Below are 20,756 nucleotides of genomic sequence, written 5' to 3' on the forward strand. Positions count from 1 at the left end.
TCAAATACTGGTTGGTTTGTCAAGATGTTTGTTTTCTGTCGTCTGTCGAGCTGCTATGAACACTGAACGCTCTCACTCTTACTTTAAAGAGAGTAGTTTAAGTTGAATGGTAGTGAGCTGTAATTAGACAAAGCAGCTATTCAGTGCTCACATCAAGCCAGGCTAGGAAATGGCATCAACTGTGGTGGGAGGAAGCAGGTTCGGCAGCCCTATGTTGTAAACTTCTGTTATGTCTTGTGTTTGATCAACTGATGTTTTCTGCTCTGTTTTGTGCAGTGATAGTAGTAGGTAACTGCATGCTTGTCAAATTATGTGAATAAACGAATTCATAACATTGCATTTTTCTCTCCATGCAAGGAACAAGTAAGATGTTGTAGAAAATGTAATAGAGGGCTGCATTGCTGATTTTGCACTTTATCAGAGCTTTATTTAGAATTGCTTTCCTGAAAGCTACACACAGGCCACAGTGCTGAAATTCACAATGTCATAGCTTTTGGCAGAAAAAAGAAAAGACTTACCTAGGTAAAATTGGCTGAAAGTATGGCAGAGCAGGTCTTGATGCGTATGCCCATCCGTGTGCTTGCCGAAGCCGAACTGACTGCAACACATTTAACTCTGACCCACCATGGTGGCTGGCATATCCTGAACTTTCACCACTCTAAACAAGACAACTTTCAGCCCTCAGCATTGTATTAAAACACTGTACAAAACACTCAAAATTTGTTTCAGTGCCATCCACGGACAACATCGGTCGCCATTCACCAGGCCAGTAAAAACAGAATAGATAATAGCTTCAAACCCATGTAGTCAGAGTTACTAGGTCTGCACCTCAAAACAAAATCCAGGTGACACATTCACCACGCCAGTAAAAAACAGGTACTTAGGTAACGTAACAGCTTCAAATCTGGTAACATGTTGGTCGGACTTTACACTACCATATTTACATGGAATAATATGATACCAAACAATAGTGCAACCATTCTGGACAACAAAAGTGTATGATAAAATTAATTTAGAATACTCTGGCAGCATGATTAACGAGCACAGGCAGGTGTTACCTACCAGCCTTCTCAATGCTCGTAAAACCAACATTGTAGTTTTGATTTTACCTTACATGATAACACACTTGGCTGCAATGGCACATTTAATTTAATACTGTGAAAAGACCAGTTATAACCACTTCACAAGCATAATTGCACCTCATGCCGATATCCTTTTCCAAAGACAGTCAGCAGCGTCTTTCGTCAAAACTGGAAGATAAATCCCCTTTCAACTGTTAACATCAAAAATATTTCTTCATGGTGTGACTGTGATCTCCATATGGAAACCTTGCAGGAAAAGAATTAATGTCAATTGTCAGCTCTTCAAATTTCTTTGGACTTTAACTTGCAGTACCATATCCAGTTTGCTTTGATATTTTGTTTTTTATTCAATGTTGAAGTTGAACACCAAGCTCCAGATATAGCAGGCAGCTTGATCATCTTCGGCCTTGGTATAATATCAGTCCAAGTTCCAGTGGTGGGTATCTTCTAATATTCAAATTAAAATGAAAAGCAATAGGCTTTCTCAGCGCCGACGACGGATTTCACGTTGATAAACAAGGGAGCTCAAGGTCAGCAAAACTCGGGTCCAAGGAATGGCGGGCGTTGAAATGACTGCTGACGTCATCAAAAAACCGCTAATGGTTAAGAGATAGGGACTAAGCTGGTCCCACCCTGCAAGTAAAGGGAAGAAATTTCTTGAACACCATAAAGCTGCGGGGGTTGCGACCAGGATAAATGGTGGTTTCTGAGCCTGGCCGCAAACTTGGCTATCTCAACTCAAAACTAATGTTAAGGTGGGATGGTCCCTTTAAACAATCGCCAGTCAAAGCCAACCGTTGAGATTGGTAAAACCCAGTACATTACTTTAGCGGTGGGCTGTACCTACCACGTAAAATGCGATGTTTCATTCCCATACTTTTTATTCAAACAATCATCACGCAACACGCGACATCACAACTGCATCGCAAGTGGACGAATTCGTATAACACAAACAATTTTTTGATTCAGGCAGTACACAATTCTAACGCACAAAGCGATGCATCACGAATACATGCAACATTAGGTAATACAAGAAGCATGCAGGGTTCGCGTCAAACTTGTACACTGGTGTTTACTATTTTACCTGATGATTCATTGAAAGTTCACAGGCGGAACGGTCATAGACCGTTCGGTCCTAACATTTTGCCACAACGGAGCGGGCGTGGCACGCGCGAGTGAGTTTGTGTGGGGGCTGACACAGCCTCATGCCAGCTCCTCCTCGGGAAGAGGCTCGTAATAGTTCTCACTGAAACAGAAAACACAAAAGGCGTCAGTGAAATTCAATTGAGGGTGTAACGAGGCAATAAGGGTGTAATTCAACGATTCTTAAGCATTGTCGATAGTCTAATCTTGCATTGCAATAGGTGTTTTCATGACTGTACGACGCAGAGTGGCTATTGAGAATGTTCAATGTTCATGAGAATGAGAATGTTCATTGTCACATTATCCCTAGAGAACTGACAATTAATTGCCTACGCGATAATGTGTGCACTTCAGTATAATATGACACCAGTCCCCCCCCCCCCCGCTCTCGGGGACCACTTTCCGGCTGACTCACCATCCGGGCACGTTGATGGGGTCGTCGCACTTGCGCGTGATGTCGTTGAAGACGGTGCCGACGGGGCAGCCGCCCAGCTGCGGCGTAATGCCGTTCAGACACACGTAGAACAGTCGGCAGTCCTCCGGGTGCAGGTAGGTCGGGTTGTTGTCCCAGTTGCCGTTGGCGTCCACCGCCTTGGTGGCGTCCAGCGGGCACGAGAAGTCGCCGATCTCTGCAGCGGGGGAGGCGGCCGTCAGCTCTGGTATGGGGTCGGGTCTCGGGTCTCGGGTTGCCGTCTTATTATTATTTATTTTTTGAATTTGTCACGGACACCATGAGAAAAAAGGAATCGAAAGAAAGCAAAACGAATGTATAGCCAATCGCATTACATTCAGAATATATCGCCATATATACCGAATTTGTAATGAAAGAGAATGATGCAAAATACGCGCATTTTCATGCATGCATTTGTCCAACCCATCGATGATTTTAGTACCTGCGTGATACCTAATTCCTCAGGACTCTGGCAAATTCTTCCGACCTGTAACGGCAATCGGCGCCTTCCTCAAATACCGTGGGGGCCTTTTAACGTCTTCCTTCTTATAGTTTCCTGCTGGTGGTTCGAAAGAGCTACACTCAATGATAAAGTGCCTCATCGGATAATAAAAAAGCGGTGATTCGACCCACTGAATATCTCCCCGTGACTCACTCTCCCTGGACTCGCAGTCGCCGCGGCCGGCCGCCTCGGGCCACAGGCACTGGCGGCTCTCGATGTGGAAGTGCAGGCCGGACGCGCAGGTGGTGCGCGTGGCCACGCCGTCCTTGCACACGTAGTAGACGTTGCACAGCTCAGGGTCGGGGAAGATGCCGTGCTGGTTCGGGCACTCCGGGTCGATTCCGGGAATGGCCGGCTCTGCGTGCACACAGACGGAACGATGTTAGCACATCAGAGACGGCAACAGTCGATTAATATTCCCAAAGGTTGGCATAGCAGAGATGGTAACATACGCTCAATGTTCCCAAACAAGGCTGCTCGATGAACATCGGGTCTGCCTGCACATCTCACTTGTGAACAAAGTACATATATAAATGAAAAAGAAACACGGCATGCGCTTCCCCATAGAGCAAGATGCAGTTTTCACTTACGGAGCTGCTCGCGTCCGGTGCAGTTCACTTTGAAGGCGTAGTCGCAGGGGTAGATGTTGCCGCTGAGGCGCGGGTCGAACGCGTGTCCGTCCTGGCACTCCATGGGCTCGGCCTCGCCGCGGTTGCAGCGCCAGAAGTAGTCGCAGTACTCGGCATCCTCGTAGTCGCCGTACGACTCGGGACACGCAAACAGCAGCTCGTCTTGTGCTGTGGGCAGAAACACCGTCCGTTTAACGCTGGGTGGCCGAGAGAGTGGTGATTTGTAGGGATTTCGGATCCATCGCCGCCTGCCTGTACTTAATTAGCAAAAAGTGGCTAGCTGGGGCATTCCACGATAGATCGTACCACTTTTTTTCCAATTTGACACCCTCATCTCTCGGAATTTGACGAGAATTGGTCTCAGGGGTAATCAGGGGCTCTGAATCCACCTGTAACAATTTGAGGCTTATCAGATAAGTATTTTTTGAGTTATGGTGTATAACATTTTTTGGATCTTGCTTTGCAGCGCTAAGTTTGGCGGGCTGTAACTTTAAGACGGATTATTCAAATGCCAAATGTTATGTAACATTGAACTTGCAATGAAACAGAGATTAATATGCATTTTTGAAATTTCGAAAAATACGTTATTCTTAATATGTGACATATCGAGTTTTGTTTCATTTGTATTTTTTGGACTTTGGGACCAAATTTTTTGGAATTTTTATTTCTTTAAAAAAAATATTTGCCTCATTGTTAAGAAGTGTGCAAAAAATTAGGAAGGTGTTCTTTCTATAAATGTATTTGTTTTACGTCACGATAACTGTTTCGAATAGTGATTTCGGGAGGGGAGCTTACAAATGGCGTGGTAAAGCTGCCTAGTGACATCACGGTTTACTGAAATTTCAATTGAAGTCTGAGTCATCTGAAAAAAGTGAAAAGAGGGTTCATCCGACCCTCTTTCCTATAAGCGCGAGGGTGAAAAAGGCTGTTTGGTTCTGACATTGTTTTGGACGCCAATGACCATAGCTGTCCGAGATGAAAGTTACAGGACGCATACATGGTGTCCTCCAGAGGTCTCACAACTTGTATATATCTGGGAATTTTTTAAGATTACATGAGGTCAGGTCGGTCACGTGACATCCAGTGGCGGCGGAAGCGGGGGGGCAGCGGGGGCACGGCGCCCCCCCATCTTCCAGGGTGGGGGGGCAAACATATCTTTTTGCCCCCCCAAAATTGTTATCGACGAAGTACCACAATACTTCCATACTACCTAGTACCTACGTCAGGAACATATGCCAGTTTGGCTGAGTACCTTTTTATTAAGTTGATATAGCGAGTAACTTGGATTGATAATAGCCGTTTTCACGACGGGCTATCCGGCGAGCTAGTCCGTGACGGACTATTTCCACCAAACGCCCTCCACACATAATGCTCAGAAATCAAGCAGAGCTATCTACGAGCTACCGGTAACCGAAGTCTGGAAGAGTAGGACGGAACGCGAGTGGCCCGGCAGGCGGCACGGACGTCACGAAAGTGCGTCTGAGCGTGCCACAGGCCTTTCCCCGCGACTCTGCCAGACGCCAGCCGGCATAGGCGCGTGAGCCGGGGGGCAGCATGGGGGCAGCCTGCCCCCACAACTCTGGGGCCGTGGGGGTCTCTGCCCCCGCAAAGTTTCAAAGGGCCAGGAACCGTCGGGGCAGCTTGTACTCCCCATATTAGCGGCCGAGGGCCTCAAAGAAAAGCTGAATGGAAGACAATACCTATTTAAGTAAAAAAATCCCCCTCTGTACGTACCTGACTTGACAGCTCATGTGTGGAAGCTTTAAACGTTTATAGTTCTTCTGAATGCTTGAGACGAGGTGTTAGTATCACTGATGTTAGTTGTCGGACTTTCGTCCCCGTCTTGAGTTGAGATGTTAGTTTCACAACGTTTCGGCCAGTTACTTCTCCGGCCGTCGTCAGGTGTTCTTTGGCCCTTAGAAGGACCTGGATGTTGGTGGCGTTGCGCCGTACGCGTCATACCGTTCGAAAGCTCCTGTAGTCAGCGGGAATCGAACTCGGGTTTCCCCGGTGATAGTCCACGGTTCTAACCACTCCACTATCGAGGCAGACATCGTTATGGAGCTGGAAACTTGGTGTCATTTATCCCCCAGATGTTTTTGTGATTTCCTTAGTAGTGGGAGCCATATTGGGCTGATGTCAACGCTTGGCTTGCTGATGGGGTTGCTAGCCAGCGCCATGTGTGCGGCTTCCTTGATTTTTCTGATTTTCCAGTGTGGCTCCTTGTCGATGATGGTGGTATCATCCCAAGCAGGTCTGTGATCTCCTTCAGACCATGCATGCTCCGCCACACCGGATTTCAGTGTTTCGCCTCGGATGGTGGCCTTCCTGTGTTCTTCGAGCCTGACCGCCAGTGGGCGGCCAGTCTCGCCCTTGTATGACCTGCCGCAGCTGCACGGGATGTCGTATATGCAGTTCTTTGTTTGCTCCTTGGTGGTTGGCGGTCTGACCTTTGTGAGTGACCTGCGGAGGGTGGTGGTACTTCTGAACACCGTCCTGATGTTGTATGCTCCGCAGATTCGCCTTAGCTTCTCTGACAGTCCTCTGTTGTATGGGAGGGATACTGTCGCGATTGGCTTATCCCTTGGTTGTTGTTGGGATGCTTCCTTGGGTTTGTGTTTCATGAAGCTCGTTGGGTATCCGTTTCTCCTGAAGGTGCTGGTAAGGCGTGACATTTCCATCTTTCTGGCTGCTTCGTCTCCACAGATGTTGGTGGCTCGGGTCTGCAGGCATCTTACGATACCTTTCTTGACTGTGTCTGGGTGGTGTGACTTGAAGTTGAGGTAGCGGTCGGCAAACTTCCACACATGTACGGGCTGCCAAAGGTACACAAGACCAATGTACCGCTAAGACCAATAGTAAGCTGCCGTGGCTCAGCCTGCCATCCTCTGAGCCAGTTCCTCGTCAAGATCATCAACCCACTGAGTGGCAAAACACCTACATATGTCAAGAACTCAGCCCACTTCGTCTCACTGGTTCAGGCCATGCGACCTTCGCCGAACATGCAAATGGTAAGCTTCGATGTGGTGAGTCTGTTCACCAATGTGCCCACTACCGAAGCTCTGAGCATAGTGAGGACAAGACTGGAGAGCGACGATACACTGCCCGAAAGAACGACAATCCCGACTGATGACATCATGGAACTCCTGACATTCTGTGTCACCACCACCGCCTTCCAACTGGGCGATGACTACTACCAACAAACTGAAGGAATGGCCATGGGTTCACCCCTGTCACCGGTGATCGCCAACATCTACATGGAACACTTCGAGGAACTGGCCTTACAAACAGCACCACTGAAACCATCCCTGTGGCTGCGATATGTCGACGACACATTCGTCCTGTGGGACCATCGCGAGGACATAACACCGTTCCTAGACCACCTCAACAGCCTCCGACCCTCCATCCAATTCACAATGGAAACAGAAGTCGACAACAAACTACCATTCCTTGACGTCCAAGTGGAGAAATCTGAGGAAGCATTCAGAACATCGGTCTACCGCAAACCAACAGCGACCGACCGCTACCTCAACTTCAAGTCACACCACCCAGACACAGTCAAGAAAGGTATCGTAAGATGCCTGCAGACCCGAGCCACCAACATCTGTGGAGACGAAGCAGCCAGAAAGATGGAAATGTCACGCCTTACCAGCACCTTCAGGAGAAACGGATACCCAACGAGCTTCATGAAACACAAACCCAAGGAAGCATCCCAACAACAACCAAGGGATAAGCCAATCGCGACAGTATCCCTCCCATACAACAGAGGACTGTCAGAGAAGCTAAGGCGAATCTGCGGAGCATACAACATCAGGACGGTGTTCAGAAGTACCACCACCCTCCGCAGGTCACTCACAAAGGTCAGACCGCCAACCACCAAGGAGCAAACAAAGAACTGCATATACGACATCCCGTGCAGCTGCGGCAGGTCATACAAGGGCGAGACTGGCCGCCCACTGGCGGTCAGGCTCGAAGAACACAGGAAGGCCACCATCCGAGGCGAAACACTGAAATCCGGTGTGGCGGAGCATGCATGGTCTGAAGGAGATCACAGACCTGCTTGGGATGATACCACCATCATCGACAAGGAGCCACACTGGAAAATCAGAAAAATCAAGGAAGCCGCACACATGGCGCTGGCTAGCAACCCCATCAGCAAGCCAAGCGTTGACATCAGCCCAATATGGCTCCCACTACTAAGGAAATCACAAAAACATCTGGGGGATAAATGACACCAAGTTTCCAGCTCCATAACGATGTCTGCCTCGATAGTGGAGTGGTTAGAACCGTGGACTATCACCGGGGAAACCCGAGTTCGATTCCCGCTGACTACAGGAGCTTTCGAACGGTATGACGCGTACGGCGCAACGCCACCAACATCCAGGTCCTTCTAAGGGCCAAAGAACACCTGACGACGGCCGGAGAAGTAACTGGCCGAAACGTTGTGAAACTAACATCTCAACTCAAGACGGGGACGAAAGTCCGACAACTAACATCAGTGATACTTTAAACGTTTATTCCAGGTTACCAAAAAGGTAGTTTCTTGACTCAGATGAGACTAATTATCTCACTTATTTGCAAATGTTTTATTTTTTATTTTTGTTGTAAAGGCCAAGAGGTGAAAAATAAGTGGCCTAAAACCGGTGAGAAAACTAGATTTGGGGGTACCCTAGGTTCCGGGAAGGATCAGGTGTGCCCCCCCATCCCAAAATACCTTCCGCCGCCACTGGTGACATCACTGTTATAAATCAATGGGAAAATACAAAAACTGTTATTTTGTCGCCGAAAATGATCTAAAACTATCTCACGTACATGGATTGTGATTTTATGCACTCCTTGCAAAGTCCAATGCTTCACTTTTGCATTGTTAACCTTGCGTGACGTCATTTATGACGTCACTAGGGTCGTACGAGTTTTTCGTCAATAACTCCCGATCAAATGGAGCTAGAGAGTCGGAAAAGCCACCAATGGACTCGGGAAGACCTTCCGAATCGAATGATATGCCATATGATACCCTTTGCCCAGCTTCGTGACCTGAGGGGCTCTGACTAGAGGTGGCAAAATGTGGACCCGAGGACCCGGTCCAAAGAACCAGTCTGGACCCATATGGGTCCAGACCGGTTCCTGGAAATTTTATGACGGGTCCCACCGGGTCCTACCATAAACTATACATCTTGCACACTACACATTATTGCAAAATATGAAGTGAATGTTTCTTTGCACACCGTAGCTCATGGGTAGTCCCAGTGGGAAATAGGCTGTTTTACATCATGCAACTAATGACACCTACAAGTAGTTTGTATTAATTGACTTTTGAGGAACGGGTCCAAATGGTTCCGATTCCAACCAAGACCGGGTCCGACTGGTTCCAGAAATGTCCAGCCGGGTCTGGTTCGAGTCTGGTTCCCAAAATTTTCATCTTTTGCCACCTCTAGCTCTGACCTGACCTTGACCCGAGGTCAACTACTTAAGTTGACCTCACCCTAGCAAAAAGTATACCATTCGATGCACCTGAGCTAGGCGAACACAATGATGCCAAAATCGCGGCTCTTCGGCCATTTTTTGCGAAGTTATTTACTAAAAACCGAACCCGTAACTTCAGTCACTTGACCTCACCTCAGACGCTACCGGTTAACCTGAGACCTTAAAATCGGGTACCAATCGCTGTGACTTGTAACGGCACACACGCTCGTTTTTTCCGCGAGGCTCTAGCTCTATTAGAAGCGAAACGGCGTGCTGGGGTCGTATCAACCCCTCCGAAACCCATTTTGTTTGCGGGAAAATGAGGAACTTATAGAAAGAACACCTTTCTAATTTTTTGCATGTCGATTTGCAATGACATGAAGTTTATTTTGAAAAAATAAAAACATGAAAAATTTTGGTCCCAAAAGTCATTAGAGGCAAATGAAAAAAGATTAAGGTTTTTGCTCAACCATGAAAATTTTTCTTTGGAATTTTTAAATAGTAATATTAATTTTTGATTCATCGCAAGCTTAGTGTTGTTTACTCTTTGTTGGTTGCTTAACCCGTTCTTGAGTTATAGGCCATCAAACTGACCGTTACAAACCGAAGTTAAAAAAATGTAATGCAATATAACTTAAAAAGTTTTGATCTGAGAAGTCTGATATTTTGCCAGGCGTCTTTAGGGCCTATGATTACCCCTAGGACCGATTTTCATTAAAATCTGAGAGATGAGGGTGACGGGCCTGGTACGATCTATCGTGGAATGCCCCAGCTGTTCTTGATAGGTAACCGTTTGTCGCCAGTCGTATATGTCGTTTTCATTGTTGTATCTGCCGTCGCGCCGGTGTGAAGACTTGGGAAGTATATTTTCTTAGAAGGTTGCTGTCAGTGCTGCAAGAACATTAACGATTAAAAGAAATACTGAAATCGTTAAAATTGTTGACGGTATCACTTTTAAAAATTAAAATAGAATCGAATCGTTCAAAATCGCTAAAATTTTAACTTAAAACGTTAAAACTTTCAAAAACGATAAAACAAAACGATTACCTAAATAGTTTATGACGATACTGATAAGTAGGTTAGCAAAGCACATAAACTTTCTAGCTCTTGACAATTTGTATGATATAGATAGGTACCTATCGGAGTTTTCATAAGGGTCACGTAGGGTCAGGTCGGTCACGTAACCTCATCCTTTTAAATGAAGATAGGGGACTTAAGATAGAAACTTAATTAAGCGGCGAGTTTCGCCGAGTTAATGCTTAGTGCTTATCATATCCCATTCACTTTGAATAGTTATTTTTCATGGTCTTGCATTTTAGACCGTGCGTGATAAGTCATATAGTTATGGCGGTAATAAGGTCATTTGAGGTCATGCAAAATTGTTAACAACTAAGATAGACATGAAGCTCGGACAGGAGCCATCGATGAACCACATTGAATCTCAGGGATTACACATTAGCATGTGAGACGCGTATAATTATCTGCATAATATAGACGTTATGTAGGTACTAGTTCAAGGAATATCGTAAATTTGGTAGGTAGGTGCTGTAAACAAATAGATGCTCACTCAAAGTAGGTTGACAGATTAAACTGACTTGGCGACTTGTCGCGATGACAACGGGTGAAGCGGCGCCACCCCGTGCAAAAAATAAAGGCCGGGGCAGCGGCCGGCCGTGTATAGATGGGAGTGTTCGATAGGCCTGCGTCACCCGGCTGCCGGTGCAGTGGGGCGGCGGCGCCTGTCTGAAGGTATGACGGCGGCCGGCTGCTGATGGGGAGGCGCCAGTGACCAGCGATGGGTGGGCGGCGCTGCGCCGTTTCACTGACCCTGAGCAGCCTTGGCGGAGGGTCGGGCCGCCGCCCCCGGGCATACGCGACGTCTCGGCGGCTCGCGCGTCCCGTCACCCGTAGAAAGTGAGCGTCAGAAGTAAAAGTGCACGGACCTGTCAAGGCCACTCGCGTAAGGCGCCGGTACCTCTGGCGAAACTGAAAGGTGTCCGAGGGTCGACTGATCTCGGAGACCTACCGGGCTCGTTAATATGCATGATTGTGCTGCAAAAACCGGGCTGCAAGGGACGGGCGAATCTGAAAGGTTGGTCAAGATCCGATTGGAAAAGGAATAGAGAACGAGCTTTGACTTGAAGGAAATAGTTATTTATCTGTTATGGCTCGCCAAGTATCATCGCATTCATCATAGCTGACAAGAAATAGCCAGGAACAATTTATCTGTCCATTTCGGTAAGCATTGGCACTATGATAAAGTTCCAGGTAATTTTCAGTCTCTTTGAAAAGGAATCGAGCCATTGCGTATAAAACATCAGTGAGGGCCCGCGAGGCGTTGGGAACACGCCTATTTTCGGTACCTAATTATGTTCTTACTAATGGGCGCCATTAATAAAAAGCGATGTGTCAAGTCCCGGCCTATTTCAGATGCAACCATTAGTTACTACATAAACAACACCAGTTACGAGAGTCACAAAATCACACGTTTCTAGGACCGGTGGTAAAATATAGATAATTATATGCATTTACGTAACAGGCGAGTAGGTAAACGACAAGCAGGAATTGGAAGAAATGTCGGAAGTGAAAAATGCCGTCTTTCATGACGTTTTCCAGGTACGAATGTATTATAAATGATAGTAGATGGCATCCCGTGACCCGTATAAGCTTTTCACAAAACGTTTACAAAGCTATGACGTTAGGGGAAGGAAGGTGAATTGCGCCACCTTAAAGGGACCCTCCCACCTTCAAAAAAGTTAATGAATTGGCATGAAAGTGATGTCGCTCGGTTCAGAAAGAGCAAAAACGAATATCTACCAAATTTCATCGAAAAAATATTCACCGGTTTTCAAGATATTAGATTTTTACTTTTGTTTACTTTTTGGGATCTCCGCTGTTCCTAGCGACTTTATTTGAAAGTGCGGCATTTGTTGCGCGCAAAGCAGCATATACCACCGCGTGCTACCAAACGTTTTAGTAAAAGATTTAAAATCGTTAGATCTCCGCTGACGTCACAAATTCTAAGGGGGCATACCAATGCATTAGCCCCTTAGAATCCGAAAACTGCAAGTTTGAAATTCGATATCTCCGAATTAAAGCATTTTTCGATGTTGTGAGTGCCCAAACCGGTATTTTCAGGCCATGGCCACCAATTTGGCTATCTCAACTCAAATCTAATGTTAAGGTGGGAGGGTCCCTTTAAGGAAAAACGCTAATTGTAAGAAAACCGCTGGAGATATTAGCATGCACTGGTAACCATTTCAAAGAGGAGCTCATTGGCTACGATTTAAGAGCCTCCCGATCAATAAAGAATGTTTCGTTTACTTCTGACAGCTGCTTTTTCAGAAACATGCAAAAGGGCGCATTTGCCAACAACTGCTGTAAATTGCGCCAGGGGGATGGCGCAATTAGAACCCAATTGCGCCCTATACATTAACATGGCTAAGTGAATGAGACGGAATGCATACACCCCGGCAGTCTAATGTCATTGCAGCTTACCTAAACATTTATTATGTTATTCAGGCTGGATAAATAATAAATGTAGATATAAATCGCGATGTTTTTTGCCCAGGTAGATAACTTAACATGTGTCCGTACGCTTGTAAAAGTGCAACGAAAACGTTTACTGTAACCGACTAGATATATGTGAACGTATGCGCCTATTCAGTTAAATTTTCACTCGTTTCTCTCAAAATTAATAATTTTTATCGTTTTGACAACTTAATGGCATCAGTTTTTACTTTTTTATAATAGCTGTCACTTCTCACGCCTGAGTCCATGTTGAAAATGTCGTATTTTGTCAATTACACCACAAGTCGTAGCCTAAATGGCAGCTGCATTAGGGGAGAGCGGGGTGAGTTGTATCATGTCCAAGTTGTATCAGGGCGAATTGTGCCAAACTTATCCAATGGATGGCGCTCGCGACACGACCAGCCGACGAGGTTTTCCGGGCGCCATCTTTCCCTGTTCTGTCTTGTGGCTGAGTGGACGCGTCTCGAGGTGAGAGCCGATTTTATGTTTTTTTAATGTCATTCTAAAAAAATAAGTTGCAAGAAAATGTGTGTTCTGGGCATTTAGATGTGCACGAATTTGAAAGATCTCCGTAGCGGTGGTGAGGGTAGGTTCTAAGGCTGCGTGAGTGAAAACGGATTTCTCCAGCTGTCCGCTGTTTTTTTAGCACGAGGATGTTTTTTCCAAGATGGCGGCTAGGTACATGTTGTATCAGAGCCGGGTGGGGTATGTTGTAACATGTATGTATGTATGTATGTATGTATGTATGGGTATGTTGCTTTTGATAGCGAAAGCTAAGCCCTGGCTCGCGTTTGTAGGTAGCTAGTCAATGCTCGTTCCATTCCGGCACAATGTGTTGGCTTCTTTGCTCTTAACGGGCCACTTTTGCGTCTAGTCTGTTGATGTTTCGTTCGGATTGCATTGACCTAAGTTTGGTCTAATAAAGGGAAGCCTTTGAGCATACCTATACATTGTATTAACCCCATTTAATGTTGTTGTTATGTTCAAAACCAATAGGAAGCACACTCCCTGAAACGTGAAATAGTGATACAAATTACCCCACCATGTGATACAACTCACCCAAGCCATGGGGCAAGTTGTATCAAAAACATTGTTCTATTCGGGAGACCGTAGAAGAAAAACTGGTAGAGGTAGCGGAAAAGTTACTTTGCACAAAAAAAGCAGAAGAATCAAGGAAGGGGATAGTATAGAAATAATGAGTTTATCACGGATAGTTACGAGGTTATGGGTCTCGGAGTAAAAACTGATACAACCCACCCCACTCTCCCCTATAAGTTTGACGATAGAAATAATTTGCGGACTAACGACAGCGGGCTGCTCCCTTGCCTGACATTAAACTCCTTCTTTATTGCAATCAGTTAATGATGCATTCATACTGTCGTGAGACAATGGCTACACCATTATTCTATTTGCGCCCCCCTGGCGCAATTGCCATGGGCGCAATTAAAATTGAGGTACTTTTTAATAAAAGCATAGAAGTTATTATAAAGATGTTGCAGGAAGTTAACGGTTTCAGTGAAATACAATGAAAAAAGGGTTTTTCTTTCTAAATATCACTCTGAAACAGGGGCGGAGAATTGTCCTAATCCCAGGGGGCGCTTTTCAGCACCTGGTGATTGGAAGCGTCGAATTTTCGCGTAGAAAAGCACATAAAAGTACGCTTTTCCAACAGCATCACTCTTCTCGCGACTTACGTAAAGCAGTTTGTGTCTCAGACGTAGTTTAAGCAACCACTGGAGCACTATTATATAGGGACCTTTGAATTTCAGGGGTGCTCGAGCACCCCCAAAACCCCTAATTCTCCACCCGTGCTCTGAAAATCACACAAATATCGCAAATTTTTATAGCCAACGGTTCAAAATACTGCAAAAAAGTTAAGAAAACGCCATAACATCTTTGATGGCGTAATGAGCCTTGCTGATGGGCTTCATCGGAGTGTTTGGGCCATAGGTAAAATGAACAATCCAGGTGTGAAAATAATGTTTTCGAACACAAAATTCTAAACATGCCATTGAATCCGTGGGAATGTTGGTGGGCGCAATTGGTTAGGAGGGCGCAATACACCCACTTTCCCCTATATAATGTTTATAAAATGCTACGGTACATTCCGGCACTCCTTTGGTAAAAATTAATTGTAAAAATCAAATTGCAGCCAGAAATAAACTTTCCAGACGCTTTCAGCTCCTATAAAATAATTGTCATTGATTCGGAATTCGGACTGTTTCGGAATTCTACCAAAACTTGATTCTGAATAGCATTTTTGCTTTTGAGAGACTGCGTATAGGTATTTAAAATATCTGGACACATCGTTTAAATGTATCATTTAGCACACCGTTTAAACAACGTTTGAATGAACTTATTCGAACCTCATTTTGTCTCGACCACATCATTTTAAATCATGGCCTGGCTACACTATGCGTTTACAGGCGAAAATGCAGCCAAGTAGCACGGCAGGTATAGGTAATTGTTTCCCCAATATGAGTTCAAGCCGACCGAAACAATATGAATGATTAGTGATTATAAATCAAATATGTTACGGTAATCCGATAATCTATTTTTTCGGGTTAAACTTTTTTCAAATCTACAAGAATAAGGTCATTATAACTAAAAAAAACTAGGTCAATAAAATATTTGCCTAGTACATACCTATGAATCAAGGTTATTGAAAGCTGGGTAAGTATATAAGATGAGCCACATGATTGTTTGTCATTGCGCCAACAATAACTCGCTTTAAGTTCTAATCTTGCACATAGGCGGCGGAACGGGGAGGGCACTGGGGCACCGTGCCCCCCTTTGATTTTGGCATTTTAACATTAGCCCTATGGGCGTTGCATGGAAAGAATAAGACCAAAAGTCGGCAGTGCCCCCCCCCCTTAATTGAAGGCGTTCCGCCGCTACTGATCTTGCATTACATTTATATACCAATTCATGCAAATTACTATGATATATAAGAGGCAGGTGTGCCTAGCTATCGTTAGCATATATTTTGTAGGTACTCATTTGGTAAGGGTAGGCCGCATCTGCATGTTCTAGATGATGAATAAGGGCTAAGTAATTCACACCAATGCGTTACTCTAGCAAGCTGAACCCAAAAACGACGACCATTTGCCATCGTCTCCTTCTAGGAACTTATACCTATTAACGATAAGGCAGGACATTGATTTTTACTTGTTCAAAAACTTGATTTTTTTTCTAATTGAATATAGACCAGAAACTTAAATAGACCCATAACCTCCGTCGAGCAACATAATTCGACCTTTGGTAACCTCGAGTGACCTTATGCTGATTGACGTTCGTATAGGTATGGGCACACAAACTGATGCATGAAGCACAACTAACTCACGTCATACATGTAGGTATCGAATGCCGCCCTGCAGCGTAGTCGCTGCTGCTTACCTCTGGCTGCCGAGGCCACGCACACCACGAGGATGAGGTACAGCATGCTGGCCAGCGGACGGACGTGCGCACTGTCTGCGGGCTCAGCGGCAAATGACAGGGGCGAGACGAGCGGTGAAGGCAGATCTTCGGGCGGCCCCTCGGCTGGCAGCAAACGCGGCAGCACTGACGCAATGAGCACCGCGGTGGCGGCATTTTATCCGCGCTGGTTACAAAATGAGCCGGCCTCCGCGGCGCCGCCGGCAGCGCCGGTCCTGCCGGCGCGCGCGCGGAGAAAGGGGGCAGGTCGCCGCCGCCGCCGGCCTCCGCCCCCCGCCGTCCGAGCCAGGCCCGCCCGCGTCCATACATATTCAGCGCGGGCCGCGGATGGTCCGCGGCGCGTCCGCGCAATGTCGACTGCGCAACTCAGTCGAACGCTGCTCAGTAGTCAGCGCAGTTCGGGAAGTACGGGGTCTCATGATGATTCATTTTGCTTACTTCCTCGGTAAAAGAGCTAGACCAAGAGAAAACGTCATCGGCTAATAAAAACACTGATAGGCTCAGTTGCATTGAAATTCATTATTCAATCGACAGGCGAAGCACGAAAAGCTATCGGTGTGCTAGATCTCAAGACCTTTGAAACCGTCTCCTTTTGAACATCGTACGCTGTTTGAACACCGCGCTGTCTATGCGACCATCAATAGCCTGAAACACAATAGAGATAAAATAACAAAGTAGACCAAAGCACTGCATATAGTGTCCAGTATAGGGAAATGTTCCGAATTACGATTAGCCCGCGCTCTTCAACACCGCAACAACACAGCCGTTTGATTCGTTAGTACGGCGAAAGTCTTTTTACTACCTATTGCTTGAATTCTTTAACACGCATTTTCTTTTAGCTTGCACCTAGACCCTTTATGTCCAAGGCGTATGTCGAATGTTGATATTTCGCAACCCTTCAGCTAAAACATCAGTTGGGAAGTCACTTGTTCCCCTTTTGCAGCCTAACGTTATTTACAGGCAGTTTAAATGATATTACCTTTATTGGTTCAATGAGTCCTTTCGGGCATTCCTTTCGGAATCAAGTTTGTATACCTAATAATTATGAATGCTGCCAAAACCAATTATCATGATGATTTAAAGGCTGATGTTCTGTCCTTGATACGTAGCCGAAAAACGCGCTTATGGTAGGTATGCAATATAACTGCATTAGGTGCAACGAAATGGAGGAAGTAGTCGGATTTTGTTTATATGCATGCCTACAATAAACTTTACTAATATTTGGATATTCCTAACGCCACTCATATTCCTAGGCGGTGGAACGGGGAGGGCACCGGGGCACCGTGCCCCCTTTGATTTTGACATTTAAATGTTAGCCCTATAGGCGTTGCATGGAAAGAATGGGACCGAAAGTCGGCATCGGCAAGACCCCCCCCCCCCCCCCACACACACACACCTTTAATTGAAGGTGTTCCGCCGCCACTGTTCATATTTGCTCAAGACGGTAGGGTATATGAAATCGGAAGGGACACGAACAGGAAGATTTATGTCTCTTTTTATCGTTTAGTTACGGGTTACACTTGGTCAAATTATTCTTAGCACTTGGTCAAATTATTCTTAGCCGTTTTTGCGACAGCTATCTGGTATACATTCGGTTCACATTTGGTGCAGATTTGATGCAGGCTTATACCTATAGGTACCCCGTATACCTGCTTTTCCAAATCATCAGACATTATTTTTGATTATTTATTTTCGATTATTTTCGATTGCCTAAAACAGTGAAATAAATTTATGATGTGTAGATGTTTCTTATAAAACAGATCTTGGGCACATTTGGCCAAGTTTGGTGCATTCGCTGGATAACCCGTCGTGAAAACGGCTATTATTTGTTAATGAATTATTTAAAATAATTTAAAGATAATAGTGTTATGCCCCAGGGTAGCCCAAAACTAAACAAATTAAAAGAAAATGTTTTCTAATTTCTAATTCTAATTCCTAATCATTTACCCGAAGAAAATAGGTGACACTTTGTCAACATCTGATTTATCTCTACACGGGAGGAAGTTAATACGTAGAGACTTCATGACTTTATGCCTCCGAGTGGAAGAAAAGGATAGGTATCTTTTCCAAGCTTTTCCATGCAGTAAACGTGTAGGCTGTGACACGCTGATCACACCATACAGGGTCTAGAACTACACCATTTTCGATGCATTTTAAGACAAATGAAGTCCAATTTAAAACAGTTGATTTCTGAATTAAAACAATTGACAGGCGGGTTAAAACACGTGACATTCAGCTTAAAACAACTGATATGCTATTTAAAATAAATGACAAGCAAATTAATATAAATGACATGCAACTTAATCCTACAAATATAGGTACGTAAAGCTATGTTGAATAATTATGTTTTGCTGCAAATGAAAAAAAATGTTGTGTTCGACTACATGATTATTTGTAGGGAGAAAATTGAAAGACGCCTCTTTTGGACGAAAGTCCCTCTAAACACTTTCAAACACCGAATTACAAGTAACGTTGACAGTTGACCCAATGAACAAAAAATACATAGCACCCGTGACCCTTGTTTATGCCCATGAGGTCATGTCAGGTCACGAAGGGTATCTAGCAGGTTTTAGCAAAGAACTTTGGATAGAGGCATGTTAGAGCGATGAAAACGCCTTAGATTTGTTAAGCTCCACGATACGGATCGGCAGATACGCAGCATGACCATTTCCGGTCAGGTCAAGACCTTGGCCTGAGGTATTTTTTTCAATTTGACCTTTCAAGGTCAAATTATAGTTCATTCGATGCGTCTTGACGAGAGGAACACGATGCAGGTAAAGTGTAGCTCGTGCAAGGCTTGAGTCAAAAGTTAGTGCAAAAAAAAACTGTCCACAAAAATAGTCCATTTTGGCAGTTTTGCCACCTGCAGGCTAGAACGTTGACGTTACATAGATCAAATATGCAGGGAGAAATATTCAAAGAGAGCGTTAAGTGGGCTATCAAATGCGCTTTTCCTCGGCGCTGTAGCTCTCTTGGTTCCCGAGTTATGTGTCGGCTTCTAAAAATTGTTGACATTTGGCCTGAAAATCTGCAACATTTGGCCTTCAATGACCTCTGGTGACCTGACCTTGACCTGAGCAAAAAAGTGACTGAAGTAGTTCCGTCATTTTGTTTGTCACTCTTTCGCACACTGCCTGCCGCGTATCGCTGCGTGGCCCATGGGGGAAGGGTGTTCAAAGTTCAATCCCCCCCCCCCCCAGCAGGGCGTGGAAATCCAGGACCCCCAGCGGGATGCGGGTTAAGGAGAAGGACAGTGTAGTGTACGATTCAATGTCATCGTATGGAAGCTCTAACGCCAGTCATTTTGAATTTTTAATCCAATGAAGCATTGCTATGTTAAAGTTCTACGAACTTCACAATTGCAAATATGTAGTCGAACACATTGTTTATTTTAATTGCACTAAAACGTAATTATTCAGCATAGCTTGAAGTAACTATAATTTTATGATTAAATTGCATGTCATTTATATTAATTTGCTTGTCATTTATTTTAAATAGCATGTCAGTTGTTTTAAGCTGAATGTCACGTGTTTTAACCCGCCTGTCAATTATTTTAATTCAGAAATCAACTGTTTTAAATTGGACTTCATTTGTCTTAAAATGCATCGAAAATGGTGTATACCTAATATAACTATAATAATAAGAGCTACAATAATAAGAAACACTTTCCTAGTATCGGGCTGCCTTATGGTACAGCCTACAATGCAGTTTATTTCAGTGGTTTTTGAAAGTTCAAAGTCGGAAATACAGTTGCCTTTTAATGAATTCGTTCATTCACGTTTTAAATTTCATGAATTTCTTCCGTTTCTTTACCGCTCCCGATAAATGTAGCAAAATCGGGATTGCTCTGTCAATGGTCGATTTTGATTAACCTTTTATCACTCCAGCATCACTAGCCTAAAGCAGCCCACGGCGCCGGCCTAACGGTCTCATAGCCTGCCGGTCACAGCCGCTGCGGATGTGGTTATCCTGCGCAGCGCGAGCGGCTCAGTCGGGACCGGCGCGACGAGACGAGCCCGGCACTCGGAACCGGCGCGGCGGGACGATCTCGGCAGTCGGATCGGAACCGGCGCGGCGGGACGATCTCGGCAGTCGGACGACCGGCGCGGACCGGATCTGGCGCAATGACCGGCCCAATGACGCGCCACGCCCGGCGGGATGCGGCGCTCCACTGGGGTGGAGGGTACGACGCACCTGCTACTAACCCGACTGGTGTGGAGAGTACGACGCACCTGTCAATAACCCCAGCCTCATATAGCATGGAACAATGCCAGACTACCACCATGAAGCGTAATGCCTGATCAGGTTAGGGGAATAATTTATGTCCTACGGCCATTTGCACCAAAACCGATACTCGATAGGTCCGGCAAGGTTTTAAACGTTATAGAGTATACTGTATAGCTGTAGCTTAGGTGCCTAATTATTTTAGATATTTGATGGATGGATTAATGATATATTACTTATTACGCCTCTCTCTCTCCCCCTCTCTCCCTCCCCCTCTCTCTCTCTCTCTCTCTTTC

At 45.3% G+C, this 20,756-nt stretch overlaps 1 protein-coding gene across 1 annotated transcript; it reads right to left on the reverse strand.

The window, feature by feature from the left end:
- Nucleotides 1–1,945: 1,945 nt before the first annotated feature.
- Nucleotides 1,946–16,514, reverse strand: LOC122379338 (protein obstructor-E-like). The gene is made up of 5 exons (XM_043361470.1): nucleotides 16,198–16,514; nucleotides 3,769–3,975; nucleotides 3,332–3,535; nucleotides 2,641–2,854; nucleotides 1,946–2,328 (listed from the first exon to the last, which is right to left on the reverse strand). Exons 1-5 carry the CDS (start codon nucleotides 16,241–16,243, stop codon nucleotides 2,286–2,288), a joined length of 714 nt encoding a protein of 237 aa, XP_043217405.1. The 5' UTR covers nucleotides 16,244–16,514; the 3' UTR covers nucleotides 1,946–2,285.
- Nucleotides 16,515–20,756: the final 4,242 nt, after the last annotated feature.

This window comes from Amphibalanus amphitrite, unplaced genomic scaffold, assembly GCF_019059575.1.
Source record: "Amphibalanus amphitrite isolate SeventyFive unplaced genomic scaffold, NRLGWU_Aamphi_draft 000076F_arrow, whole genome shotgun sequence".
In the NCBI taxonomy this organism is placed as follows: domain Eukaryota; kingdom Metazoa; phylum Arthropoda; class Thecostraca; order Balanomorpha; family Balanidae; genus Amphibalanus; species Amphibalanus amphitrite.

Coding starts and splice junctions, on each gene's coding strand:
- LOC122379338 (XM_043361470.1), bottom strand. CDS start 16,243: ATGCTGTACCTCATCCTCGTGGTGTGCGTGGCCTCGGCAGCCAGAG. Junction 3,536..3,768: donor CACCGGACGCGAGCAGCTCC/GTAAGTGAAAAC, acceptor GTGTGCACGCAG/AGCCGGCCATTCCCGGAATC. Junction 2,329..2,640: donor CCCATCAACGTGCCCGGATG/GTGAGTCAGCCG, acceptor TTTCTGTTTCAG/TGAGAACTATTACGAGCCTC.